Source organism: Oncorhynchus gorbuscha, linkage group LG02, assembly GCF_021184085.1.
Source record: "Oncorhynchus gorbuscha isolate QuinsamMale2020 ecotype Even-year linkage group LG02, OgorEven_v1.0, whole genome shotgun sequence".
Taxonomy (NCBI): Eukaryota; Metazoa; Chordata; class Actinopteri; order Salmoniformes; family Salmonidae; genus Oncorhynchus; species Oncorhynchus gorbuscha.
The window spans coordinates 61,647,900-61,675,182 of record NC_060174.1 but is presented as its reverse complement, the minus strand read 5'-3'; the positions used below and the strand labels follow the sequence as shown (position 1 = coordinate 61,675,182).

General features: G+C 42.0%; 2 protein-coding genes across 3 annotated transcripts; both read right to left on the bottom strand.

Moving 5' to 3' along the window:
- Nucleotides 1-3,533: 3,533 nt before the first annotated feature.
- Nucleotides 3,534-10,536, bottom strand: htatsf1 (HIV-1 Tat specific factor 1). Of its 2 annotated transcripts, XM_046315849.1 has the most exons (10): nucleotides 10,385-10,536; nucleotides 9,328-9,492; nucleotides 8,450-8,654; nucleotides 8,303-8,350; nucleotides 6,678-6,832; nucleotides 6,310-6,473; nucleotides 6,093-6,189; nucleotides 5,716-5,802; nucleotides 4,563-4,700; nucleotides 3,534-4,359 (listed from the first exon to the last, which is right to left on the bottom strand). In XM_046315849.1, exons 2-10 carry the CDS (start codon nucleotides 9,490-9,492, stop codon nucleotides 4,057-4,059), a joined length of 1,362 nt encoding a protein of 453 aa, XP_046171805.1. In that variant the 5' UTR covers nucleotides 10,385-10,536; the 3' UTR covers nucleotides 3,534-4,056. The 2 variants fall into 2 exon arrangements, 1 of the variants encoding a protein (XP_046171805.1); XR_006833729.1 differs by lacking the exon at nucleotides 3,534-4,359 and having other exon boundaries at nucleotides 5,716-5,806; nucleotides 10,385-10,535.
- A 6,312-nt stretch (nucleotides 10,537-16,848) lies between these two features.
- Nucleotides 16,849-26,902, bottom strand: LOC123993502 (adhesion G-protein coupled receptor G2-like). Its single transcript, XM_046295710.1, has 15 exons — nucleotides 26,461-26,902; nucleotides 24,449-24,549; nucleotides 24,143-24,347; nucleotides 23,657-23,825; nucleotides 23,362-23,502; nucleotides 23,133-23,258; nucleotides 22,992-23,037; nucleotides 22,742-22,845; nucleotides 22,505-22,626; nucleotides 22,026-22,294; nucleotides 21,780-21,885; nucleotides 21,075-21,358; nucleotides 20,698-20,799; nucleotides 17,420-17,575; nucleotides 16,849-17,281 (listed from the first exon to the last, which is right to left on the bottom strand). The coding sequence occupies exons 1-15, from the start codon at nucleotides 26,616-26,618 to the stop codon at nucleotides 17,130-17,132; spliced, it is 2,241 nt and encodes a 746-aa protein (XP_046151666.1). The 5' UTR covers nucleotides 26,619-26,902; the 3' UTR covers nucleotides 16,849-17,129.
- Nucleotides 26,903-27,283: the final 381 nt, after the last annotated feature.

Sequence of the window (27,283 nt, the reverse complement as noted above, 5' to 3'; positions counted from 1 at the left end):
GCTGAAAAACATCCCCACAGAATGATGCTGCCACCACCATGCTGCACCATAGGGATGGTGCCAGGTTTCCTCCAGACATGACGCTTGGCATTCAGGCCAAAGAGTTAAATCTTGGTTTCATCAGACCAAAGAGTCTTGCTCAGTTTGGCCATTTAAGACATTTTTTGGTACCCTTCCTTCAAATTGATCAGAAATACAGTGTAGACATTGTTAATGTTGTAAATTACTATTTTAGCTCGAAACGACATATTTTTTATTGAATGTCTACATAGGAGTAGAGGCCCATTATCAGCAACCATCACTCCTGTGTTCCAATGGCACGTTGTGTCAGCAAATCCAAGTTTATAATTTTAAAAGGCTAATTGATCATTATAAAAGCCTTTTGTAATTTTGTTAGCACAGCCGGAAACTGTTATACTGATTGAAAAAGCAATAAAAACTAGCCTTCTTTAGACTAGTTGAGTATCTGGAGCATCAGCATTTCTGGGTTTGTTTACAGGCTCAAAATGGACAGAAACAAATAACTTTCTTCTGAAACTCGTCAGTCTATTCTTGTTCTGAGAAATAAAGGCTATTCCATGCGAGAAATTGCCAAGAAACTGAAGATCTCATACAACGCTGTGTATTACTCCCTTCACAGAACAGTGCAAACTGACTCTAACCAGAATAGAAAGAGGAGTGGGAGGCCTCTGTGCACAACTGAGCAAGAGGACAAGTACATTAGAGTGTCAAGTTTGAGAAACAGACGCCTCACAAGTCCTCAACTGGCAGCTTCATTAAGTAGTACCTGATAAGTCTCAACTTCAACAGTGAAGAGGCCACTCCAGAATGCTGGCCTTCTAGGAGATTTATTTTATTTTATACATTTGCAAATAATCTAAAAACCTGCTTTTGCTTTATCATTATGGGGTATTGTGTGTAGATTGATGAAAATGTTAAAAAATATATATATTAGAATAAAGCTGTAACTTAACTAAATGTGGAACAAGTAAATCTGTCTGAATTAGAGATCGACGGATTAATCGGAATGGCCGATTAATTAGGGCCTATTTCAAGTATTTTTGGGTGGCGATTTGTGGATTAAAAAAAAAACTGTTTACACCGTTATTTAATCTTTATTTAACTAGGCAAGTCGGTTAAGAACACATTCTTATTTCAGTGACGGCCTAGGAACAGTGGGTTAACTGCCTTGTTCAGGGGCAGAAAGACAGATTTTCACCTTGTCAGCTCGGGGGATTCAAACTTGCAACCTTACAGTTAACTAGTCGAGCGCAATAATGACCTGCCTCTCTCTCATTGCACTCCACAAGGAGACTGCCTGTTACGCAAATAATATAATAATAATAATAATATATGCCATTTAGCAGACGCTTTTATCCAAAGCGACTTACAGTCATGTGTGCATACATTCTACGTATGGGTGGTCCCGGGAATCGAACCCACTACCCTGGCGTTACAAGCGCCATGCTCTACCAACTGAGCTACAGAAGGACCACAAATGCAGTAAGCCAAGGTAAGTTGCTAACTAGCATTAAACTTATCTTATAAAAAACAATCAATCATAATCACTAGTTAACTACACATGGTTGATGATATTACTAGATATTATCTAGCGTGTCCTGTGTTGCATATAATCTGACTGAGCATTCAAGCATACAAGTATCTAAGTATCTGACTGAGCGGTGGTAGGCAGAAGCAGGCGTGTAAACATTCATTCAAACAGCACATTCGTGCGTTTTGCCAGCAGCTCTTGGTTGTGCGTCAAGCATTGCGCTGTTTATGACTTCAAACCTATCAACTCCCGAGAGGAGGCTGGTGTGACTGAAGTGAAATGGCTGGCTAGTTAGCGTGCGCTAATAGCGTTTCAAACTTCACTCGCTCTGAGCCTTGGGGTGGTTGTTTCCCTTGCTCTGCATGGGTAACGGTGCTTCGATGTGGTGGCTGTTGTCGTTGTGTTGCTGGTTCGATCCCAGGGAGGAGCGAGGAGAGGGATGGAAGCTATACTGTTACACTGGCAATACTAAAGTGCCTATAAGAACATCCAATAGTCAAAGGTTAATGAAATACAAATGGTATCGAGGGAAATAGTCCTATAATAACTACAACCTAAAACTTCTTACCTGGGAATATTGAAGACTCGTGTTAAAAGGAACCACCAGCTTTCATATGTTCTCATGTTCTGAGCAAGGAACTGAAACGTTAGTGCACTTTTACGTTCTTCTCCAACACTTTGTTTTTGCATTATTTAAACCAAATTGAACGTTTCATTATCTACTTGAGGCTAAATTGATTTTATTTATGTATTATATTAAGTTAAAATACGTGTTAATTCAGTATTATTGTAATTGTCATTATTACATTTACATTACATTTTACATTTAGTCATTTAGCAGACGCTCTTATCCAGAGCGACTTACAAATTGGTGCATTCACCTTATGACATCCAGTGGAACAGCCACTTTACAATAGTGCATCTAAATCTTTTAAGGGGGGGGGTGAGAAGGATTACTTTATCCTATCCTAGGTATTCCTTAAAGAGGTGGGGTTTCAGGTGTCTCCGGAAGGTGGTGATTGACTCAGCTGTCCTGGCGTCGTGAGGGAGTTTGTAAAAAATATATATATATATATTTTAAATGAGCCGATTAATCGGTATCGGCTTTTTTGGTCCTCCAATAATAGGTATCGGTATCGACGTTGAAAAATCATAATCGGTCGACCTCTAGTCTGAATACTTTCCGAATGCACTGTAGTTCCCGTCTGAGTTAGAACAGTCATGAATTCTCCACTTCCATTTTACCTTGACAGAGCACGACAAAATAACTGACAATTAGGCACCTGCAGGCATCAGAATTATCACCCTCTCGACTGGGTCTGAGGGCCGTGTGCGGGAAGAAAAGGAAATCCCGCTTTACACTTCGTTCCCCTCTCGTTTCCTTACTAACCTTGTGGGCATACCACATCTTGAGGGCGGGGATACAACCACAAATCTCACGTGCAGTCTCACCCAACACGCTTCCCATCTACACACAATTTAGGGGCATTGTGACGCGGACGTCCGGCTTGCCAGGCTATTTAAGATTTTTTACATTTTTTAAAAACATTACTTGGGAGATGGACAATCTGTTTCATTTAGAGGATGGGGGCAGCATCATTTTGTGTGTGAAAGACAATGGCTATTGGCGTGACAGCGCATTAGGGCACATTATTAAGAGACTGCACGTGAGCTCATCAGGAAGCTGGAGGTGTTGGGAGGCCTTGACCCAAGTGAACCTGCCTTCAGTACAGCCAGCCTGCTACCGGGAGAGTATACTGATATCTAGCTCTTTCTCCCACACAGGCTGAAACCTCAACGCTGACAGAAACACTTCCCACTACTTCCCCAGTGTCTGCTGCCCTTTCTAACATTCCACAACTCTTATTGTATTTTGTTACTTTGTTCATGAGACATTCACACACAAAACAAGTCTACTGCCTCACGGCAATAGCTACACATAAATCAATAACATGGGTGAAATATTACACACCATACCATGCACGGTTGCCACTGGTAACATTGGATTTATTTTCCATCTCAAAACAAATCATGACAGGACAGGATGGAGTTTTAGCTTTTACAGTTGAAATCAAGTTCGCTGCTATATTCAAGAGAGACAATGAGAAACATGGATGTAAATCCTTTCAGTTTCAGACCTCTCAGAAGCCTGGTCCGTAACTGCGTATCCATTCCCAGCGTATTCAAATCAAGACCAAGATCATTTAGTTCATTACACAAATTCCTAGTATAAAAGACATAAAAGTGATGTTGCAAATTATTGAGGTCAATCAATAGAACAGGTCATTGTGGAGGGAAAGAATTGAAAATATACAAATCACTTTTTTTTTTATTATTCATCACTAAGTATGCAACAGAGTATTTCCATCCCAATAGCCTTATTCCTCAGCGTGTCACTTTCCACCAATCAAACAAGGTGTGGGGGCAGTTTAGCAGATGTCAGGCAAGACTGTCCTTTTATATGCTGAACACAAGGAGGTGTACAGTGAGGTCTGTGTGTCTGTCTACGTGTCTTCTTCATCACTTCCTGCCAGGCTGCTGTCAGTGGAACTTACTTCTGCGTCCTCAGAGGTCTTTGGTTCCACCCCAGGGTCTACTGCTGCCTTTGCTCCTGCTTCCTGGCTCTGAGAGTTGGAGGGCTCTGTCACAGGCCCCTCTGCCTTGCTGGATGACTCCTCTGTGGTTGTGGTTGGTCCCTCTGTACTCCCTGGCGGTGCCCCCGGCGGTGCAGGCCCCTTGCTCCCACCCTCTAGGTAGGCTGCCCAGCCTTTCAGTCTCTCCTCTCGCTCCCTTGTGGTTTCCTCCACCTAAAGACAGACACACGGCAAACACAGTTATTTTCGCTAGGGTACATTAACCGAGGTGGTTGATATGTTCCCCGGAAACAATTGACGAGGTGCTAAGCCTCTCTCAACTCTAACGTGATAGTGACCTAGCAACTGTACTACCTGTCGCTGCCTCTTCATGAGCCCCATCTGTGCACAATGTTGCAACAGCACACGGTTCTTACCTGGTAGTCAGTGGATCCATCCCACAGCTGTGCTGATAACTTCTTACCACCAAACCAGCGGCCGTCCAGCGCCATCTGACACACGTCTGCATCCTCTGGCTCTTTGAAGGCCACCGAGGCCACTCCATCAGGATGTCTCTATGGAGGACATAGGAACCATGTCAATAGCTAGGTTTCCCCCCCACCGGAGGTGTTTCCTTCTAACTTGCTGGTTTGCGAATCAAGAGCTGCAACCCAGTGACGTCACACGTGACAAAACACTCATCACATAATCTTTAATTGATCCATTTAAAAAGTTTGAAGGGTTTTTATTGGATTTTCTCTGACATGGTAGCCTACACGACAGCGAGGCACCGATCATCACGTCACCAGCAAACAAATTACATTTTACATTTAAGTCATTTAGCAGACGCTCTTATCCAGAGCGACTTACAAATACCCCGGTGACGTGAAAATGCAGTCCCTTCACCACCCTGTCACCATAACGACGTTATCCATGTCGTAGTAGTGGGAGGAGAACACAACAGAGCTAGCTTGACTAAGTTTACTTCGACAAAATATCTCGATTTAGGCAACAAAAAAAAACATTTCCACTACCATTTGTTGCATTATCTCAATGACAAAAAACTACCCACCCCCATATAGAATATATTTTCAGGAAAGTTTACCGACAATTTGCTGTTTCCACCAGGCCTGCTGTGAGTTTGTTTTATGCAACAGGGCATTCACTGCATACAAATGGTTGGATAGAATCATGGCTACTGTCAGAACACTAAAGATATGGTTCCCAATTGACACCTTACGGAGGATATGTTTCGGATTTTGGAGTGTGTTATTTTGCTTTATAAACTGGATAGTTTGAGCCCTGAATGCTGATTGGCTTACAGCCATGGTATATCAGCCCGTACACCACGGGTACGACAAAAACTTTTTAAAACTGCTCTAATTACGTTTAGTAACCAGTTTATGATAGCAATAAGGCACCTCGGGGGGTTGTGATATATGGCCAATATACCACGGCTAAAGGCTGTGCCTAAGAACAGCCCTTAGCCGTGGTATATTGGCCATATACCACACCCCCTCGGGCCTTCGTGCTTAATTATACCAGAGTGACAGAAATTAAGTGAGCTGATTCCCATCAGTAGGCACTTACATCAAAAATGATGACCTTCTTCACCTGACCAAATTTCTCACATTCAGTCCGGAGGTCGTCTCGGTACTCATTTAACACCAGGGGGGTCTTCCTGTAGGACAGAGATACAGTACACACGTTTACTACCGTGCAGAAAAGGACTGGAGGTGAAGTGTTGGGATGTGAAACTAGAACACAACGATTCCTTATCTCTTACGGAGAAAGACTCAAGCCTGACTCCCTAAAATACCACTGTGCTGTCGATAGTAATGAGTCTAAATCAGTTTAAACGACTCATTGCACTGGGGGTATATGCTGTCCTCACACCAGTCATCTATATCTATTCACACCAGCTCTTTGTGGTCGTGAGTGAGTGAGAGAGTGAGGTATTTGCTCACCTCAAAGTCACTGGGGTGGAACATGTTCTGGATGATGAGCACACGTTCATGCCTCTTGCGCGCCTCCCCTTTCTTCTCTGGCCTCCAGTCCAGCTGCCTATCAGTCAGATCAATGGTGAGAGATGAGCCACACAAAAGCCAGTTAAGGGACACCTAATGCCCAGAAGCATTGAGCTATTCCAATTGCGGTTGCAGAATTTGTCAGGATGGGACATACTTCTGCTGTGCCTTCATCCTCTTGCGGTAATCCTTGCTCTTCTTCTTCTTCTTACTGGCGTCGTACTGGCCCTTGAGCTCGAACCTAGCAGCCTCCACGTGGAGCTGATACCCCCTGATCTCGGACTCGTCAATCAGTCGCTCAGCCAGGGCCACAGACTCCTTCTGCAAGGGAGGGGGAACGGAGAGGCATGCTGAATGGAAACGCCACACACTACACACACACATCCTCTCATGGAAATAGACGCATAGCAACAAAGAGATCCAGTGAGACATTTCCCACTAACGCTGGGAGAACACTAATCGTCTCGAATACACTCCTCATAAGACCACAACGAACCATGACCATGCTAAGCCCAGAGCACTCACCTTTAAGTAACAGCAGAGTCCGTCGCCTTTCTGGTTCCCCTGGCCATCCCTGTAGAGTTTGACTTTGTACTCCTCGGAGATGGGGTCCCTCATGACAATGCCACACTTAGACATGACCTCAACAAACTCCTCCGTGGTGATGTCCGGTGGAAGACCTGAGGAATAGAAAATAACTTCCCTGACTGAAAGGACAGTAGGAACTTGCCTGAACAATTCATTTCTGCCGAAACAGTGAAACTCAATTGTGTTGGTAGCCATCAGATCTGGGTTCAAAAGACACGTGTATTTAAATATTTGTATTTCTTATTTTTCTGTGTATTTGAGTATTTTCAAATACACTGGCCAAAGCATAGCCAAAAACAACTACTTATATTTGAAGTAGTTGTAAATACATGCCAATATTTTCAAAACATATTTCCAAATCAGGGATCCAGACTGCGACCATTTAAATCACACCACCTCACTAAATACATCCTATTTTTGGGGGAGGCTCAAACCATGATTTGTAATGAAAGTGTCTTCCTGCCCCTGTTCCACTGGGCCCTGATGCTGTGTTGAGCGAGTCGCGAGTCTCTCTCTCTCTCTCAAAAATGCTCCGAGGTAATTTTGTAAAAAACATTTTAAAATCCAACTGCGTGTGAAACACAGCTATCCTGTTGTCACGGTTGAAGAGAGGAGGTTCTCAGATTTCTATAGGTATAAAATGTTGTTGTTTTTTCAACTCTCAATGTTGAGCTCAATAGCAACTATTTTACAGCCAACATATTTGATATGGCTTTGAGATACAGAGTGCGCTAAATGGGTAACAGCCATTACGAATGCATAGGCCTCAATTAATTGTTAGATTAACGCATTGCTACTAGCAGTGGGCATTCAATTTAGAGCTAGCGATTTAGCTAACGTGTTTTGCATTTCCATTTACTCAGTTCGTGAATTGGCCTTTGATATTAGTGCACATACACTACCGGTCAAACGTTGTAGAACTACTCATTCAAGGGTGTTTCTTTATTTTTACTTTTTTTTTGTTTAACACATTTTTGGTTACTACATGATTCCATATGTGTTATTTCATAGTTTTGATGTCTTCACTATTATTCTACAATGTAGAACATATTCAAAATAAAGAAAAACCCTTGAACGAGTAAGTGTAGATGCAGGCAAATAGATTTTAAAAAACACATGTAAAACAACATTCTAAAGGCCTATTTTAACTGTACAATATAACAACAAAAGCATACTGTCAACCCACAATTCATGACATTAAATGGATTAGGTTGCACATCTAAATATTCAGAATCACAACATGTTAAATAAAACAACTTATTTATTGAATACCATCTCATTAGTCTATTACACTTTTTAATAAAGCACTGTGAATAACTTTATATAATGATTACACGCAACGCTGCAAAAAACATTGGAGCATGGTGCCACCAAGAACTTAGTGGTACCAGGAGAAAATGTTCGTCTGGAGCCCTGCAAATACATTCCAATATTCAACTACTTTTATTTTCAAAGAAACTAAATCATTGTTTTGAAATGTATTCGAAAGTACTGTATTCAAAATACAGTAAATAGTATTTGAACTTAGGTCTGGTAGCCATATTCAGAGAAGGGAGACTTACCTGACACGTACACATTGGTATTCTTGTCGGTTTCCACATCAAACCAGGCTGCAAAGACAATGACATTTGTTTGAGTATTCCCTTTGAGGACTCACCAAGTCACATGTCGATTTCACGCTAAACACATGTCTGTAAAACATCCTGTACCTGCAGTATCAGCCTTCCTTTTCTCTCCTTTCTCCTTTTTACCATCTTTCAGCTGTTCCGTGTCAGTGCGCTTCTCGGCTTTCTTCCCCTCCTCTGGCTTGGCTGTTGTGTCCGTGTCAGGTGCACACGCAGCATTTGGATCATGCTGCCCATCCTTTGTGAAGCCGTAGTTCGCTTGATACGCAGCAAGAAAGTCCTCTGTTATCTGGACAAGACCAGAATTAGCCCAACCACTATTTCGCACAACAATATTCTCACAACCAAAAGGTGATCAATGGGTCATGGCAATTCTAAAAGGATCTAGAAGCATAACATCAAAACAGGGATGGGCAACTTTGTTGGGGGTGGGGGCCATCAAAAAAAATCAGAACTCGTCATGAGGGGCCACAGTGGCACGGGGGTCATCCCCCACCATTTCTCGCAATTCTGCACATTTTGCCATGGGGCGTAGAGAAAATGTTGACGTTTTAAAGCAAGTTTGCTGCAATTCTAAACATTTTGCTATGGGGAGGAGAGAAAAATGTGCTGTTATACAGCTCATTTCCTGCAATTATACACATTTTGTCATAGAATGGAGAAAAAATGTTTGCAGTTTTTTAAATATGATAACTGAAGACCAAGGTCGGTTTTTCAACCATGCTTACAACACATTATGATAGCTGGCCGCAAGACTAATTAACCAATCTAAAAATGTTTGCTGACATGGGCTAATTAAAAGACTGCTGATGCACAAGCACAAGGGGGGAAATTGGTCTGCAAGCCTTCAAAAAGGCGGGTCGCATCCGTCCGCCAGTTGCCCATCCTTGTATTACAACATCAAGTTGTTGCAGACAGAAATAAAAGGTTTTAGCTAAGCAGAAGACGTGAAGGTAACACACTTTAGGAAACCATGCTTTCTTGTCATGGTCCCAGTCATACACTGTCCCATCCTCTGGGTCCACGAAGGTGTTAGGGTCAACTCCGTCCCCCTGTCTCTGGCCATACAGCTGCTGCAACCGGAGCTGCTCATGGAACTCCTTATTTCCATCAGTATCACCACTCATCTAAACAACACAGGAAAATACAGGTGGATACAAGAACATACATTGAAGATCTTGCTTGTTTAGAGGACATGTGTTGTTGTTGAATGGGCCACTACTAGCTAGAATACTACTAGCTATAAATTAACTCTGGTGGATATCCCTGCAGTCAGCATGCCAATTGCACACTCCCTCAAAACATCTGTGGCATTGTGCTGTGTGACGAAACTGCACATTTTAGAGTGGCCTTTCATTGTCCCCCAGCACAAGGTGCACCTGTGTAATGCGCATGCTGCTTAATCGGCTTCTTGATATGCTACGCATATCAGGTGGATGCATTAGCTTTGCAAAGGAGAAATGCTCATTAAAGGGATATAAACAAATTTGTGCACAAAATTTGAGAGAAATACGTATTTTTGTGCGTATGGAACATTTCTGGGATATTTTATTTCAGTTCATGAAATCAAGACTTTACATGCTGCGTTTATATTTTTGTTCAGTATAGCTACAGTAACGTTAGCTAGCTAACGAGTGAGCTACGTTAGCTAGTAGCCCATGGGTGCTGCGTGACAATCTGAAATCAGACAATGAAAAGTATATTATACACATCTTTATAACTACTAACGTTACTAATATCTAGCCAATTGACTGGACCTAGCTAGTTAGCTTTGTTTATTTATAAAAATTGTAGCTACTAAGTTAACGTTAGCTGACAATCAAGCAAGTGTGCCTAGTTAGCTAATAAGCTAACGTTAGCAAACTCTGCTTTGTGTATTTAGCCAGGAATTCAACTAGAAAGTAACGTTACATAACGAGCCAAAGGGAAGCAATGCTTGTCTTTGAAGATAAATTATTTGTATGTGGATTATTGATTAGTTCGCTAATTAAACGTTAAAACATTAGCCAGCTCAGCTACCTTCGGCTTTGACGGTCCGCCGCCAACGATGACTGAAGATACACTTCCGGTGTCAAATAAGAACTTCTGGTAGTAATAAACCCATGGAGTCAAGGTTGGAACGATTCCAGCTTTTGTCAACTCAAAACGTCAAATGTTTTTTTTAAGTACAAAAAATGAAGGATTTGAGCTAATCCTAACCTGCTACGTTAATTCTCCTAACCTGCTATGAAAAGTGAAATCTGACAAAAGCTAGAGGTTTTCTAGCCATAACCTAAACCTGTGTCGTCACCAAGGGAGAACAACTGCCTCTCAATTAAACCAGAACAAACAAAAATTCCAAAATTCTATACCAATTTTTCTGATTGAATTTAATTATCTTATTAAAACACTAACCCTAGTGAATAACAAAAAGAATAACATCTTCATGAATCATTATAATAAGATATTTTCAGAGTGAATATAATTGCACTTAAATTGTTTATTTTTTGTAATTTAATTTAATTGATATTTTCTGTATGTTTGAGCATTGTTAATACCTGTGTTTGGTTTGCTAGACATGTTTGATGTAGCAATGTAAGTTGATTTTTGTATTATGAATCAATTAAATGTATAATTTAAAAAAAAAATATATATATATATAATGTGGTTCGCTGATACTTAAAATACCTATCCAGGCGTTGTAAGATCTGGAATGCGTCAGCAACACATGGGCAGGGGAATGCTCCCTATGTCTCCATGAGACGCCATTAATCAACTTCATTTGGCTTCAATGCGCTATTGAGTCTTCACAAATTAATGAATGGTGTAAAGTGATCGATGGCTTTGTCCATTCATATATACAGTACATGCGGTCCAATCGTGTTATTTCTACCCCCTCAGCCCTCACGCTAGCCACTTTCCCTCGGGGGAATCTCTGTTGAAACTGGATGGAGTGAGATTGCCATCTTAAATTGCGGTCCAATTCATAAAAGTTGCCCCTTGGTCCTCGATTTAGCTTGAGGGATCAAGTGAACAACTTTGATCGCCAAGTGTCAAATTAAATCAACATGCAACATTGTTTTTGGCATGTGAGACAAAATGATGATGCCTGTTAAAAATATACATATAGATGGCGTTGATTTTTAGCAGAGGCAAATGGGAATATGACACTCACTCATACGAAAAATCAACTTACATTGCTACATCAAACATGTCTAGCAAACCAAACACAGGTATTAACAATGCTCAAACATACAAAAAATATAAATAAAATACAAAAAAGAAACAATTTAAGTGCAATTATATTCACTCTGAAAATATCTTATTACAATGATTCAGATGTTATTATTTTTGTTATTCACTAGGGTTAGTGTTTTAATAAGATAATTCAATTCAATCAGAAAAATTGGTAAATTTGGTATAGAATTTCGGAATTTTTGTTTGTGTATAAAGTATTTGGCAACAAGAATAAAACAATTAACAATAATTTCAGTGGTTTTGTTATCATTGCAATAGTAACATATTATATATTTTATGTTAAAATTGTAGGCAGTGTTCATAATGGTAAATAAGTACTGTGCAATTCTGACACAAATTTACATTCAAATAACAAGTGAGACAGATTCTCACCTTCTTTTTCACAGAAAACGCAGATATCATCAATAGCCACAAATGTGGAAATCATAGAATTACATGGATATATCTTATGCAAAATGTTGAAGTGCACTTCCTTAACATTGTTTGGTATGGAGTATTTGTAAGCTCTTAACCATGCGTGTTAAGTGTTCCAGAAAAACTTTCCTCTCGGTGTAAGTTGGTTTTGTGAATGAAGAATTTGTATTATATATTTATTACAACAAGATTTCTCAAGTAAGCCCACACCTTCCAATCTGAGTTCTGGATAAACTTTGTGATCATTCCCAAAATTAAGATTACTTTTCATAAGTGTAGTTAGACCACTGGGAATGGCTTTGATCACAGAAATAAACTCTCTGAAAGGTATTGGAAACTCTTTCAATGTTATAAATTGTTCATATGTGAGAATATTACCCCTGTTGTCGAAAATATAAAGAACAAAGTCAATATTCCTCTCATGCCAGCTGGGGTAGAACAATGACTTATTCCTTACAGTTATGTCTGAATTATTCCACAAAAGAGCTTTATGAGGGGAAAAATTGTGCAGGAAACATATTTTCCAGGCCAGTAAAGCTTGTTGTTGAAATCTAGCCAATTTAGCAGGTAATCTTTCAGGAATATAATTACATTTCAGTACAAATTGAAGGCCTCCCAATTTATTAAACACATTATTTGGAATGAAATACCATATTGAATCAGTATCGAGCAAACATTTTTTTCAACCAGTTTATCTTGAAAGTGTTATTTATGTCAACAAAATCCAACACTTCTAGGCCGCCTTCAGCTCTTTGGTTAGAAAGGACATATTTTTTTAGTTTGTGAGACTTATTATTCCAGATGAAGTCAAGAAAGGTCTTATTGATCTCTTTACAAGTAGCTGGATTTACACATAACGATAATGAGGGGGTACACAAAACGAGACAGTCCCTCTGCCTTGGACAGAAGTACTCTCCCTAGTATAGAAAGATCTCTTTGTAGCCAATTATTAAATATATTTTCAGTTCTCTTAATTTTAGGAGAGAAATTCAAATGTTTTCTGACTAAGTGGTTTTTTGACAGATGTATTCCTAAATATTCAACACAGTCATTTACAGGAATATTTTATATTTCTTTATCGGATTCAAATAAACATAAGATTTCACATTTAGAAATATTCAGCATTAATCCTGATGCAATAGAAAATGCAGTTATAGCATTAAGGGCGACCTGGTCTTTGTCTCTTAAGAAAAGAGTAGAATCATCAGCCAGTTGGGAAATGTTGATTTCTTTGTTAAAAATGGTTAAGCTATACAAATTAGCGTCATTCAGAATATCTAGAGGTAGAAGTTCCACAACCAAAATGAATAAAAATGGCGAACCACATTATATGTTATATCAATCTGTCAGTCGCTGACACAGTCGATGACGTAGCACGCAACTATTGGTTGATGCATGCAACGTCAAAGCGTTAACTATAGTTGAAGGCCGACTGGGGTACTGCAGGCTGCCATTTGCAACTAAATTATCCTCATGTGCGCACAATTTTTTAAATCTGTTTATAATTAAATTGCCAGGTTAGGATGATTAATGTAGCCGGTTAGGAGAATCAACGTAGCCGGTTAAGATAATTAATGTGACAGGTTAGGAGACCTAACCTAGCAGGTTAGGAGAATAAGGTTAAGGTTAGGAAAAACGTTAGGATTTGCTAAAAATGCTACAAGGAAGCAGCAAGCAGCCACTGAATGGTCTTGAGAGGCAACCAATCTTCACATTTAGCTGTTAGGTTTCCATACATACACAGACTTATGTTGATCCCCCCACTTCTTTCTCAACTCCCACTTTCAGACACACTCCACATATGCAGGTACCCATGACACTAAACATGTAGCATACCAGAGTGGGATGAGTCTAAACAGAATCCTTGGGACATCTTGCCAGTGATACTCTAATGATGAGATGATCCAAGTATATGTAATTGCTTACGAATTCTGCATTCATAACAAAGTAGGAAGGTGGTAATTCCCAGTTGGAAAGTCGTAAATACCAGTTGAAGGCATTCACGGGGTGAGTTCTAGTGGTACGCCTAACAAAGCCGACTGCAGATGAAAGTTGAGTAAAGTCTGACACTGGTGGTTTTCCAACAGCAAGGCTCAGATCAACACGGCAATGTCAACATAGCTGCTATTGTTTCTAAAAGTTTCCGTCTGTCCAAATAAACCTTTCTATACCCCCATATTACACACTCACAAACTGCAAACATAATGCGTGGAAGATGAATTGGTTAGAGCGAGGTCGCAAATATCACTTTCATGTATATCTCCCGTAGCTTTAGAACCGTGGCAAAGTTGGCTCCTGTTTCAGTCATGTCTTTGGCCACATTCACGTGGGTCAAACAAAAATACCCTAATGATTGGTTGACAAATTATGTCTCCAACCTGCATTGCATAGTTGGTGATAAGCAATTGCAGCTACTTGAAGGCGACTTCATCAAAAACTTCATGTCCTTTGGTCACATGATTTTTGTAAAGTTTATACACTCATCACGTAGTTTGCAAGTCGGACAATTTTTATGCTCATTAATGCAACACACCTTTGAAAGGTGGTGACCATTGAGGGTCACCGACTTGACAAAAGTGATCACTCAAACGCGCCCCCGTTCTTTGAACTCCTTGAGAAACGCTGATTGGCTAATGGCCAACATGCTTTGTCAACCATAAACTCAAAGTACAGCTATCATGTTTGTAAACAAATCATAGTGTTCAAAAACTATATTAATAGATTGCTTTTTATAAATAATGTATTGTTGTTGCAGTTAACGCTCGAAAATATGGCCTCCCGGGTGGTCTAAGGCACAGCATTGCAGTGCTAGCAGTGCCACCAGAGATTCTGGGTTCGAACCCAGGCTCTGTCGCAGCTGGCCGCGACCGGGAGGCCCATGGGGCTGCGCACAATTGTCCCAGTGTCGTCCGGGTTAGGGAGGGTTTGGCCGGCAGGGATATCCTTGTCTCATCGCGCACTAGCGACACTACCGACTGTGTCGGACGGGGCGCAGTGCACACGGACCAGGTCACCAGGTCACCAGGGGTACAGTGTCGTTGACTGGAGTCGGAGGAGGCCGAGGTGCTTTCTGTGGCACTGGACTTGATGGACCTCACTGAGGGCATGCGCACCAGAGGGTTAGGTCTGGATTTGGCACCAACTGTAAAAGTCTGGCTCCACTCTGAATAACAAGACAAATTACACATCCATAACTTTAGATTTTCAGGATCAACATAATCCATACAGTACCAATCCACATTTTGGACACACCTACTCATTTCAGGGTTTTTCTTTATTTTTTGTATTTTCTACATTGTAGAATAATAGTGAAGACATCAAAACTATGTAATAACACGTGCAATCATGTAGTAAACATATACATATTTTATATTTTAGATTCTTCAAAGTAGCCACCCTTAGCCTTGATGACAGTTTTGCACACAGCTTTGCATTATCTCAACCAGCTTCATGATGTAGTCACCTGGAACACATTGGTGCGGCTGGCTTCCATGTTGGATATGCATTGTGTCAAGAAGCAGTGCGGCTAGGTTGGGTTGTGTTTCGGAGGACGCATGGCTCTCGACCTCCCCCCTCCCGAGTCCGTACAGGAGTTGCAGCGATGAGACAAGACTGTAACTGCTACCAATTGGATACCACGAAATTGGGGAGAAAAAGGGGTAAAAATATATATAAATAAATAAAAGTACAAAAAAATCTACCGAAAATACTGATATCAAGGTAATTTCCTTAGTAGTTGACATCAGAGGTGGGAGAAGTCGGAGCTCAGGGATGATAGACTAGTAATTACCAGTTGAACGGTCGTTCAAGTTTATTTTTTCAGTAAATACTACTTTCCCACTTTGTTATGAACGCAGCATTAGAGTGTGTCTGAAAGTGGGTGTTGTGATAGAAATGGATGGATCAACAGCAATGGGTGTAACATCTGCGCTCTGTTATTTGTTAGACGGTTTTGAGTGAGCAACGTTTTTTTTTCTTACCATACCACGAGAGTTTGGACTTCTGTTTTGTCTGAGTTGAATTTTACTCTTACAAATAATTATACATTTTTCAATTAATAAAACTCACAATTGTTTATATTTGATTAAAAGTAGTGATGAAGGTGGATGTACTGTTGCTGTTATGTGTGTGAAAGTGATCCCCTCGAACACGCCCATGACACAGATCGTCTTGTCTCGTCCCTCAAAAATAGGAGTCGTTGGGCGCGTTCGAGCGGATCACTTTTATCAAGTCGTGACCATCATTGGTCACCGCCTTTCAATGTGTGTTGCATTATGGAGATAACAATTGTCTGGGCTCGTTTGAGTGGTCAGGCGTCAGCAACCGACTGTAGACAAATTGAGGATTATGTGGATTGGCGGTAATGCACCATAAATAGAAGGCTGAAAGGCTGGCGGCAGGAGGCGAGATCAGGTGGGAACATTCTAGCAAATGAGAGGGCAGATACGTGTGCACAGCAGACCACGTTTTGTTGATGCCACGTGCGTCCACTTATATCAGTACATTCGTAACTACCGTAACATTACAAAACTATTTGATCAAATCAGATCCAACACTCTCTCATACAAAGAATCCTTAGTCGGTCTGCTTACCGCTGTATTCTCACATGGACAGATTCTGACAGGTGTGGAGCCTCTCACTTCGCATCTTGCTCTCTGCCCGTGCATATAATGCATGGCAGCAGGGGGCAGTAGAGAACACCACCCGTTAACCACAGATCAATAAAATCTCCCATCCCAACTTTTCAGGCACATACTGGTATTTTTCATCTCACATAAAACTTTGATACACAAATATTCATATTAAAAAAAGATTGCAGCCAATGTCATTTATTGTCCGTTTTGCACACATGCATACTAGTCTAATTTGTCACACCTTCAGTACAATAAATAGATCAGTGAAGATGGACAGGACATCATTCATATTATGTCCTAAATGTTGCTTTATCATACATGTGCATTCATGTCCCAGATTGAGTCAAAGCGAAAGCTGCCATGTTACACAGAACCAAGCCTTGTCTGACATTTCAGATTGCACAAGTTACAATCTTTGTTTCTCTATTCATTCATTTAGCACAAATTAAGGTGTTCCTCCTTGCCGTATTTCAAAGGTCTTAAGGAATGGGTAGCCGATGTCTTGGGTGAGATCCGTCTTGCCAAGAGGGCCCCTCGCAGTGCCCCTCTGCGAAAGAGGCACTCTTGTGAGGTAGAGGAGTGGAGTTGCGTTGGACAAGTGGTAGTGCCAAGTTATTCTCATACACAAGGTCTGCCGAAAACAACAAGCAGAAAATATATTTCTACACCATGCGCTCGAGCTCAAATCACTCATTATAACGTCATCACAGGAGTCATAGAATAATTCAAAATCAGAATAGTTCTTCCTTCAAAAAAAATGGGATCTCACTCAAATTAGGTCTTCTGATGGAGACCTGTCGTTGACTGGAGTCGGAGGAGGCCGAGGTGCTTTCTGTGGCACTGGACTTGATGGACCTCACTGAGGGCATGCGCACCAGAGGGTTAGGTCTGGATTTGGCACCAACTGTAAAAGTCTGGCTCCACTCTGAATAACAAGACAAATTACACATCCATAACTTTAGATTTTCAGGATCAACATAATCCATACAGTACCAATCCACATTTTGGACACACCTACTCATTTCAGGGTTTTTCTTTATTTTTTGTATTTTCTACATTGTAGAATAATAGTGAAGACATCAAAACTATGTAATAACACGTGCAATCATGTAGTAAACATATACATATTTTATATTTTAGATTCTTCAAAGTAGCCACCCTTAGCCTTGATGACAGTTTTGCACACAGCTTTGCATTATCTCAACCAGCTTCATGATGTAGTCACCTGGAATGCATTTCAATTAACAGGTGTGCCTTGTTAAAAGTTAACTTGTGGAATTTATTTCCTTCTTAATGCGTTTGAGCCAATCAGTTGTGTTGTGACAAGGTAGCGGGGGTATACAGAAGACTTGCTTGGGCCAACATTAGACCGGTGGAAATATGTCCTTTGGTCTGATGAATCCAAATTTGAGATTGTTGGTTGCAACCGCCGCGAGACGCAGAGTAGATGAACGGATGATCTCCGCATGCGTGGTACCCACCATAAAGCATGGAGGAGGAGGTGTGATGGTGTGGGGATGCTTTGCTGGTGACAGTCTGGGATTTATTTAGAATTGAAGTGACACTTATCCAGCATGGCAACCACAGCATCTATGCAGTGATACGCCATCCCATCGGTTTTGGGTTTAGTGGGACTATCATTTGTTTTTCAACAGGACAATGACCCAACACACACCTCCAGGCTGTGTAAGGGCTATTTGACCAAGAAGGAGAGGGATGGAGTGCTGCATCAGATGACCTGGCCTCCACAATCACCCAACATTAACCCAATTGTGATGGTTTGGGATGAGTTGGACCACAGAGTGAAGGAAAAGCAACCAATAAGTGCTCAGCATATGTGGGAATCCTTCAAGACTGTTGGAAAAGCATTACAGGTGACGCTGGTTGAGAGCATGTCACGTTCTGACCTTAGTTCCTTTATTATGTCTTTGTGTTCGTTTGGTCAGGGAGTGAGTTGGGGTGGGTAGTCTGTTCTTTTTTCTATGTTGTATTTCTGTGTTTGGCCTGGTATGGTTCTCAGAGGCAGCTGTCGATCGTTGTCTCTGATTGAGAATCATACTTAAGTAGCCTGTTTTCCCCATTTTGGTTGTGGGTGATTATTTTCCGTCAGTGTTTGTGCCATACGGGACTGTGTCGGTTTCCATTTATTCTCTTATTCTTTTGTTTTCTGTGTTCAGTTATATTTAATTAAAATTACATTATGAACACTTACCATGCTGTGCATTGGTCCGATCCTTCCTACTCCTTAGAAGAGGAGGACGAAAACCGTTACAGAGCATGCCAAGAGTGTGCAAAGCTGTCAACAAGGCAAAGGTTGGCTACTGTTAAGAATCTCAAAAAATATATGTTTTGATTTGTTTAACACTTTTTTTGGTTCTACATGATTCCATATGTGTTCTTTCATAGTGTTGAAGTCTTCACTATTATTCTACAGTGTAGAAAATAGTAAAAATGGAGAAAAACCCTTGAATGAGTAGGTTTTTCCTAACATTGACTGGTACTATATATATATACACACTGCTCAAATAAATAAAGGGAACACTAAAATAACACATCCTAGATCTGAATGAATGAAATATTCTTATGAAATACTTTTTTCTTTACCTCGTTGAATGTGCTGACAACAAAATCACACAAAAATGATCAATGGAAATCAAATGTATCGACCCATGGAGGTCTGGATTTGGAGTCACACTCAAAATTAAAATGGAAAACCACACTACAGGCTGATCCAACTTTGATGTAATGTCCTTAAAACAAGTCAAAATGAGGCTCAGTAGTGTGTGTGGCCTCCACGTGCCTGTATGACTTCCCTACAACGCCTGGGCATGCTCCTGATGAGGTGGTGGATGGTCTCCTGAGGGATCTTCTCCCAGACCTGGACTAAAGTATCTGCCAACTCCTGGACAGTCTGTGGTGCAACATGGCGTTGGTGGATGGAGCGAGACATGATGTCCCAGATGTGCTCAGTTGGATTCAGGTCTGGGGAACGGGCGGGCCAGTCCATAGCATCAATGCCTTCCTCTTGCAGGAACTGCTGACACACTCGAGCCACATGAGGTTTGGCATTGTCTTGCATTAGGAGGAACCCAGGGCCAACCGCACCAGCATATGGTCTCACAAGAGGTCTGAGGATCTCATCTCGGTACCTAATGGCAGGCAGGCTACCTCTGGCGAGCACATGGAGGGCTGTGCGGCCCCCCAAAGAAATGCCACCCCACACCATGACTGACCCACCGTCAATCCGGTCATGCTGGAGGATGTTGCAGTCAGCAGAACGTTCTCTACGGCGTCTCCAGACTCTGTCACGTCTATCACATGTGGTCAGTGTGAACCTGCTTTCATCTGTGAAGAGCACAGGGCGCCAGTGGCGAATTTGCCAATCTTGGTGTTCTCTGGCAAATGCCAAACGTCCTGCACGGTGTTGGGCTGTAAGCACAACCCCCACTTGTGGAGGTCGGGCCCTCATACCACCCTCATGGAGTCTGTTTCTGACTGTTTGAGCAGACACATGCACATTTGTGTCCTGCTGGAGGTCATTTTGCAGGGCTCTGTCAGTGCTCCTCCTGCTCGCATTGATGTGCCATCTTGGATGAGCTGCACTACCTGAGCCACTTATGTGGGTTGTAGACTCAGTCTCATGCTACCACTAGAGTGAAAGCACCGCCAGCATTCAAAAGGGACCAAAACATCAGCCAGGAAGCAAAGGAACTGAAAAGTGGTCTGTGGTCACCACCTGCAGAACCACTCCTTTATTGGGGGTGTCTTGCTAATTGCCTATAATTTCCACCTGTTGTTTATTTTATTTGCATAACAGCATGTGAAATTTATTGTCAATCCATGTTGCTTCCTAAGTGGACAGTTTGATTTCACAGAAGTGTGATTGACTTGGAGTTACATTGGGTTGTTTAAGTGTTCCCTTTATTTTTTTGAGCAGTGTATATATAAAAAAATAAACATTTGTTTTATTCTGATCACGTTCAAACATTAATTGAATTTCTGATTTGGGTGGTTATATTACAGTATATTGATATGTGGTTGCATTACCAGAGTAGTCTTGGAGTCTGAAGCGGCCAAAGCACAAATGGATTCTCCATTGTTTTCTCACATTCTCCTTCATCAGACAATGGAACAGAAATATAAAGAACCCTAAAACACACCAGTGACACTGGCATCAGGTTTATACCCTCTATACATTACACCCTATGATAGGATAGTGCGACATCTTGGCAATTCCATGTTGTTCTACTTTCCCAGAGTCAGATTAACTCATGGATACCAGTTTCACGTCTCTGCGTGCAGTTTGAATGAAGTTTAAGGTCGTTTCTGGAGCCATTGCTAACTAGCATTAGCGCCATGACTGGAAGTCTACAGGAACAGCTAGCATGCTTTAAACAAATAAACGCCTGGCAGCAGTCACTCACCTTGCAGACTGTTGAGGACACAGAAGAGGTAGAGGAAGGGAACTTTGGCTGGCCCCCAGGCGAAGAAAGCCACAGTCCAGGTGAGACCCAGCAGGAAGGTGAGACTGGAAACCCCCTTCAGGTCCTGCAGAAGGAGGCCGCTGTGGATGCCAGCCGGCTGATTGACCCGCATGTGGCGGATCTGGACCAGGACCACCACGAAGATAGCCATGTTGCACAGCATCACTAGCAGAATGTAGCCCACCACAGACACATAGAAAGCCACTTCATCCTGGATCCAGCAGCTGATAATTGGATAGAGGGACTTTATCTACACATCTGAATAACAACCTCAGTCCAGAATTCAGGGGTGTAACTTTCATTGGGAACTGGGGGGACATGTTGCCCCCCACATTCTGAAATTGCATTTTTGTCCCCCCCAGTTTTATCATAGGAAGGTGATACAAAACGAGGCGCGTGTACTTTAGGACCAGGTGGATGCCTCTGAGCTGTTTGGATTGTTTATCTGACTGGAAGAAAAAATATATATATATGTCCCACACAATGATCATTCATGATCTACACGTAGCCCAACGTAACTGCCGAATGTTTTGAATTGACATTGAGTGTCAGATACATGTCATTCAGGGTCAGAAAAGGGTGCTGTTCATCTAATGATAGTGACATGGAACAATAAAAGTACAACAGGACGAATCTAATACTTACAACGCCTCGGAGTTATCTAGTGGTTCCATGGACTCACTGCCGAGGGAGCTGCCGTAGGACTCTCTCTTCACAACCAGGACGACGCAGCATATAGCCAGAGGGATTCCTGCGAGAGGGGAGGAAGATGGAGAAGTAGAACACGTGATATGGTTCAACTGATAAGACTAAGGGGAAATACGGATAACTGTAGTTTATTAAAAAAGGTAGCATTTCGCTATTGTTCTATTTGAACGAAGTTGATCTCACCCCATCCTAGGGAGCAGAACTTGAGGATGTATGAGGGCACATAAACATTGAAGACTTTGACCAAGGCAAAGTACATGTGCACAGCCTCCAGGCCCATCCAGGTGAAAGAGGCCAGTAGGAAATAGTGCAGTGCGGAAGCCACCGCCACACAAAGCCCATAGCTGCCAAAGGAGGAGAGCCAGGAGTTGACCAGGAAAACCATGTTGAGCCCCAGCAGCGCCAGAGACAAGTTAATGAGGATCTTGGATGGGTAGTCTCTGCGGAGCTTCCTGTGAGGGAAAATGGGGGTATGTGAGATTGAGAGAAAGCTGAGAAGGCAAAATTTGAGCAGATGGTTTAAAGTACATGAAAAAAAAGGAGGCTGTGGAAAGAAGCCACTTTACAAAACGCACAAAGACGATACAGTGTGAAAACAGGAAGACGGTGCCACTCCAAAAACTGAAGGTGCAGAGTGTAGATGTAGCCGAATTGAATCTTACTCAAATGCTGTGTATGTCAACACAGTGATTCCCAGGAAGACGGAGGACACACCGCAGCCCAGATGAGTGATGATGGTCAGAATGTCCTCATTTGGTATGTCGATTTGAGTCCTGGATACATCCTACAGTACGAGGGAGGATCGTGGCGTAGAGGAGAACATCGTGGTGAGAACAAAGCTTGTGTACCGTTTTTTTGCAAGGTAACCACCCTTGGTGCATTTCAAAGAGGCTCATTACCAGAAGTACTCCAAAATGAGTGAGGTGGTCACACAGGCATGTGGTATAGTCAGCACTGGTGTTGTGCTTCCTGCATCCATGCTGTTCCCATCCTCCCCTTCCTTCTGTAGTAAAATACAATATTTATCTACCCCATGCCTCCTCTGTACCCCACACACACACTACACAGATCAACTCGGAGTATACACTTTCCAAAATATTAGGATTTCATTTGCTGGATTATTCCTCTGCGGTTTATAATAGGACCCACCATTTTGATTGATGTCCCAGTAGACACACTGCACCTCCTTGCCAAGCTTCAAGAGAAAATCCAATTAGATCAGGCAGCAAAAATATGGGTCTGAACAAGTGATTGTTCAGTTGATTTCTTGTCAGGAAGTGTTCCACATACTGGATTGGACGTCAGGTGATGTAGTGTCACCTCGACATCCTCCTCCAGGTCCTTGATGGGGCCACTGGCATTGGTGACACTGGCTGAGACCACGTAAGTGTTCAGGATCTTCCCATCCGGGTTGTTCTGAAATGTTAAAGTACACAAGACCGGTGATTTACTTCTATCCAATAATACAGTGCCGTTCTGACATAATAAAGGCAGCCCTGCAGTGGTACAACTCGGTTACCATGAAGAGAGTTGGGACTCCATAAAACTGAAACTGAACCCGCGGCTGGGCTCCACTGTGTTGAGGAAATCTGTACTTCAAGGCCGAGGGTAGAGAGATGAATGCAACAGTCCCTTTGAACGGATCCTTGTTGATATAAATCTACAACACCAAGATTAAGGCCAGGATCAGAACAATGCCATCTTAATATCAATAACTGTACAGATGGGTAACATGGAGGGGTTAAATCACCTTGGTGTTTAGAAGTATAACTCTGGGGAACCATTTTAATGTTTGGCAATGAATTAGCACTAACCTCGGGGCTTAGGCCCTCTGCAGCAGACGAGACGCCAAAAGTGAGGACCTGAAACTGGCCCAGGTCTACGTCCACCACGGAGATTGCCATCGCAGAAGCAACCAAAGTGTAATTTGTCTGGTCAAAACAAGACATCTTGTCGCCAACCATCTCTGTAATGTCCAGTATTCTGCAGAGCAAAGAGCAGGGGGCAAAGTTGAGGACACAGTAAATATTGATAGCAGAACGTACAGGAAAATGAGAGAGAACACGTTATCCATTTGTACAGCTTCAATAGTCCAGTGTTACGTTCTAATATCCATACTGACATTAGCCCAAACATTAATTCATTCTAATTGGTAGGCTAGTATGGATCCTGGATCGGACCCCAGGCGTATCTCGTACGACCGTGTGGTTTTGAGGAAGCCTCCTCCTGATCACCCCTCCATTTCTTTAACCACCTGATCTGTGTTGGTGGGATGAGTGGAACAGAGAGAAAACACCCACTGGTTGGTGACATGCTGCAGGTAGCTCTTAGACTCCAAGATGTCTGAGATGATGTTGATGATAGCTTCGCCCAGAGGTGGGGTCATACAGCTGATGAAAACAATGTTTTTGAGTTTCTTCAGAATGGTGCTCAGTTCAGTGCAATTGAGGTCTGGGTGGTCTTTCAGCAGGCCCTCTATCATCTCCACCACATCCATAGCATTCTCTGAAAACATAAAAAGTACAATGCATTGGTTATTATGGTCATAGACAGTGTGCGTCCCCCCAAAGGGACGCAGTAGAACTACCCAGGTGAAGTCAACTCACCAGGAGTGACATCAATGTTGTCTAGGTCTGGAATGGTCTCAACCACAAACGGGCACTGGTGCAGATCTGGGACGCCCCAATGGATTGGAAAACCCAACAGACTGTCAGCAGGACAGGTGTGTCAGGCGTCATCCACCCATGGTCAAACAGATGACAGACAAAAATATATAAGTCAATGAGTATAATATACACTGAACAAAAATCAAAACACAACATGTACAGGGTTGGTCCCATGTTTCATGAGCAGAAATAAAAAATCCCAGACATTTTTCATATGCACAAAAAGCTTATTTCTCTCAAATGTTGTGCACAAATGTGTTATATCCCTGTTAGTGAGAATTTCTCCTTTGCCAAGATAATCCACCCACCTGACAGGTGTGGCATATTAAGAAGCTGATTAAACAGCATGATCATTACACAGGTGCACCTTGGGCTGGGGACCATAAAAGGCTACTTTAAAATGTGCAGTTTTGTCGCACAATACAATGCCATATATGTATCAAGTTGAGGGAGCGTGCAATTGGCATGCTGACTGGAGGAGTTTCCACCAGAGCTGTTGCCATAGAACTGAATGTTCATTTCTCTACCATAAGCTGCCTCCAACGGCATTTTAGAGAATTTGGCTTCACGACCTCAGTGTAACGTTCGTCGTCTTCCTCTGATGAGGAGTAAGAGAGGTCGGACCAATTTGCAGCATGGTAAGTGTCCATTTTAATAAGACAAACTGAACACTACAAACATACAAAATAACAAAGTGACACAAACAAAACGGTCCCGTATGGTAAAAAACACTAACGTGGAAAATAATCACCCACAACTCAAAAGTGAAACCAGGCTACCTAAATATGGTTCTCAATCAGGGACAACGATAAACAGCTGCCTCTGATTGAGAACCATACCAGGCCAAACACAGAAATCCCAAAACATAGAAAAAGGAACATAGACATCCCACCCAACTCACGCCCTGACCAACTTAAACAAAGACATAATAAAATAACTAAGGTCAGAACGTGACACTTGTTGTGAAGCCAATACTCCTTGGGGGTGCTGAGGAGTAAATATATATATTTGTTCTTCCAGTTTCGTCGCAGGAGAAAAATAATCCTGCGGCAGGAGGATTTGATTATTCTCAAAAAGGTGCTACTTGTAACGGGAAATTAGTTTGATAGCCTATGGTAGGCTATAGTTTAGGTGTAGTTTACAGCTGCATTTCAGGTCTGTCATAGTGGAGACCAATATATATTTTGTGTTAATAAGCTACAGTATATAAAACAACGTTGTTGATGTGTTTGGATGAATTTCAGATACATTTTTGTTCATTTGACTTTTGCAGTAGTAGGATTTACACTAGGCTTTCTAGTAGGACATGTATTCTGCCTGGTGCTTTAACGTTTCAGCGAGTGAAAGAGAAAGAGAACTGCAGGCTTTCATAAAATGTATCTACATCACAATTTGAGTTTCCTCTAGCGCAGGAAAATTCTCAGTGACAACAAAGTGATCAAATTAGGATACCACATATGTAATTTGCAGTGTTTCATCCCTACACATAGTTATTGTTATGGAGGCAAACAGGTCTCTCAGAGACAAACACTATCACGTCCCTCGCAAACAGTATTTAACACCCATAATAAAATTGATCATGGTTATAATTTAAATATTAACTCTGCTTATTATCTATAACAGATTCATGCTTTTATTGCAGGACATATTCCAGTTGTACAGTCATCAATTGATTTAGTCATAATTGTTCAATGCAAATAGCCCTATTCTAATGTTAAAGAGAGACAGCTTGGTCATTATGTTGCAGGCAGCACATTGTCTCTGACAACAAGATGAAATTGGCTATAAAATCAATGAGCCAGAAACGATAAACCTCTACAACTCAAGTTGTTCACTGAGAGACACCATTTGAGACCACAAGAGCCCTTTATACGTTGGTCATTTTCATGACCTTGCATAACATACTAACTACATTATGTACTACAATATTCTATCTTGACAGCTTGTCTCACCAGACCCTGCTAGCTGTCTTGCTGGTGTCTCCCTGACATGGCAGCGTGGCAGTCCGGGGGGCCCAGGTGCCTGGCCACACAAACAGGCCCTGTCTGGTCTGGGTGTCGGTGCTCAGGACAACTCCCTGGCGCTTGGGGGAACAAGGAAGACAAGGCATCAACTCCTGCGCAATTCACAGGGACAAAAGGTGTATTTTCAAATCATCCACATCAAAGGGAATGCAATTTTTGTCCTGGTTCTTAGACCCCTAAACCTCTTTTGCTCTTGTCTAGACAGTACCAGAGTCCATTCAATTTCCGTTTTTTATGGGTCTTGTTTCATATCAACAAAGTGAAACTGACGTATATGACGGATGTTAATGTCGTTGGACTTGTTTTCCATGGTTATAGTGCCATTGGTGTATGTCCTCTCCAGGAGGGTACGGATCCGTGTCCTTGTCTCCTCTTGACTTGATGACGTTGTCACCCGCATCTGGAATCGACAGGCGTGTCTGTGGATGGATGGGGAAGCGTTACATACATCTGGAAACGACAGCCGTGTCTGTGGATGGATGGGGAAACGTTACATATATCTGGAAACGACAGCCGTGTCTGTGGATGGATGGGGAAACGTTACATATATCTGGAAACGACAGCCGTGTCTGTGGATGGATGGGGAAACGTTACATACATCTGGAATCGACAGCCGTGTCTGTGGATGGATGGGGAAACGTTGCATACATCTGGAATCGACAGCCTTGTCTGTGGATGGATGGGGAAACATGACATACATCTGGAATCGACAGCCGTGTCTGTGGATGGATGGGGAAACATTACATACATC

Coding starts and splice junctions, on each gene's coding strand:
- LOC123993502 (XM_046295710.1), bottom strand. CDS start 26,618: ATGCCTTGTCTTCCTTGTTCCCCCAAGCGCCAGGGAGTTGTCCTGAGC. Junction 23,503..23,656: donor CAGAGGGCCTAAGCCCCGAG/GTTAGTGCTAAT, acceptor TTGGTGTTGTAG/ATTTATATCAACAAGGATCC. Junction 22,846..22,991: donor CTGGGACATCAATCAAAATG/GTGGGTCCTATT, acceptor ATTTTACTACAG/AAGGAAGGGGAGGATGGGAA.
- htatsf1 (XM_046315849.1), bottom strand. CDS start 9,492: ATGAGTGGTGATACTGATGGAAATAAGGAGTTCCATGAGCAGCTCCGG. Junction 6,833..8,302: donor TACCAATGTGTACGTGTCAG/GTAAGTCTCCCT, acceptor TCTATTCCTCAG/GTCTTCCACCGGACATCACC. Junction 5,803..6,092: donor TCCACCCCAGTGACTTTGAG/GTGAGCAAATAC, acceptor TCCTACAGGAAG/ACCCCCCTGGTGTTAAATGA.